Source organism: Opisthorchis viverrini, assembly GCF_000715545.1.
Source record: "Opisthorchis viverrini unplaced genomic scaffold scaffold4866, whole genome shotgun sequence".
Taxonomy (NCBI): domain Eukaryota; kingdom Metazoa; phylum Platyhelminthes; class Trematoda; order Opisthorchiida; family Opisthorchiidae; genus Opisthorchis; species Opisthorchis viverrini.
Window position 1 is genome coordinate 1 of NW_008752803.1, and position 1,645 is coordinate 1,645.

The window sequence follows — 1,645 nt, forward strand, 5'->3', positions numbered from 1 at the left end:
ACTTTCAAGAAGACAGTGCATTTTCCGTCCACCTTACCTTAGGGATTTCCAGCTGGAACATCCTTGAAAAATCCACCGACAGGAAGATTTATGCAGTTCTGTCCTCATGCTTCGGATACCAGCGTAATAATATGCCGGTGAGAAACTGGCAGTCGTTTCAGGTTTGTTCGTAATAATTCGAGGTGTGATGCGGTTAAACTGCTTCGCGGTCTTTTGTTAGCTTAGTAAGGCTCTCTGAGCTGTCGCGAATTTCAACCGGAGTATCTGTTTCTCCGGGAAAGATTGAATGGAAGTATTTCTTCCTCATTCTTGGATCCTTTACTGTTGCGGTGATCTGTTTCTGAAAGATTGAATGGAAGTATTTCTTCCTCATTCTTGGATCCTTTACTGTTGCAGTGTACAAATTCGCATGCAGAATTGCCGTTCCGCCAGCGATTAGTCTGATTCGCGTGATTCGTTTTTCTGTAGACTATGGTTAGTACCCGTCCGTTTGATAACCTGGTGAGAAAGATAAATTTGAGATACTGGTTTTTCCTTATTTTACCCTTTGCATTCATGAAATAAGCGCTTTCTAAACACTTGTTTGTAATTGACTTACTCGCTTTTACTTATATTTTTCGATGCTTTTGGAAATTTCGTCATCGTTCCGTATCCGACCTCTGAAATTTCTCTCGTGCAATTTAGTTTGTTCTATCCGTAACATCGTCAATGTCGCCAAAAAATTTTAAATATGCCACATCGATAGAGCTCTTATTTACTCATACTACTCTCAATTAACCTCGACGTGTAAGTCCTATTGTAAATTGTGCAACCAACATAGGTCCGTCCACCATCAAGCTAGCGCGTTCATCCGCTCAATCAACAACATAGAAAATTTTAGGGAAATTTGGGCATGAAAAACCAATCAGGATGAAATGTTGGTTTCATCTGTTGTAAGCTCATTGTTCACATCTGTGAATATCGGTTCCGTACATGTAGTGCGTTTTCAAAGAATTCACGTTATGTGTGGTTTGTATTGTCCATAACTGATAAATTTTTCGGACTCTGATGGATGAAGTGGAACCACCGTTATAATCTTGCGGAGGGCGCCATTATTTGGAATCCCTGTGATGTTTTCCGAGATGAGTTAGACTTTACGCATAATGCACTGATATCTATACTTCGGTGGCGCAGATAATGATTCCAGCATTCCGGTGTGACAAACTATGACTTCGTCGCATAACTTATGGTGCATGAGATCATACACAACATGTAGAATGCAAGTAAATAAATTTTCGCCGACTAAGGTGGGCTGAAATTTATTCGACTGGTAACGCCGTACGTTTTACCAGACGGCGTGTCCCGAACCAATAAGAATTTTTATTGCTCAGCTAGTCAATGACTGGCTGACGTATGCCATAAATTCTAATACAGCGAGTAACAGCAGCTGCGCTTAATTCTGTTGAACCTTGAATGAGTTAATAGATGAAGTTTGGTGTGGCGTGCATTGTAGACGTACATGGCACATGATATTTGCGCATGTGGACGCAATTTGCATGGCACATGTGGCGGGAATTCCGGTTTACCTAGCAGTCAACCAACGCAGTTCACCAAAGGCTGTTTCAGAAGCCTTCTCATTGTCAGAGGCAGCACGCAGTGAGATAGG

General features: G+C 41.6%; 1 protein-coding gene across 1 annotated transcript in view; it reads left to right on the forward strand.

The window, feature by feature from the left end:
* Positions 1-396: 396 nt before the first annotated feature.
* Positions 397-1,645, forward strand: part of T265_15793 (hypothetical protein) — a gene marked incomplete at both ends in the record, with an annotated part of 8,650 nt that continues 7,401 nt past the window's right edge. Inside the window, one exon of the mRNA XM_009179146.1 lies at positions 397-474. Coding sequence (XP_009177410.1) covers positions 399-474 — 76 coding nt within the window. The remainder of the gene's footprint in view (positions 475-1,645) is intronic.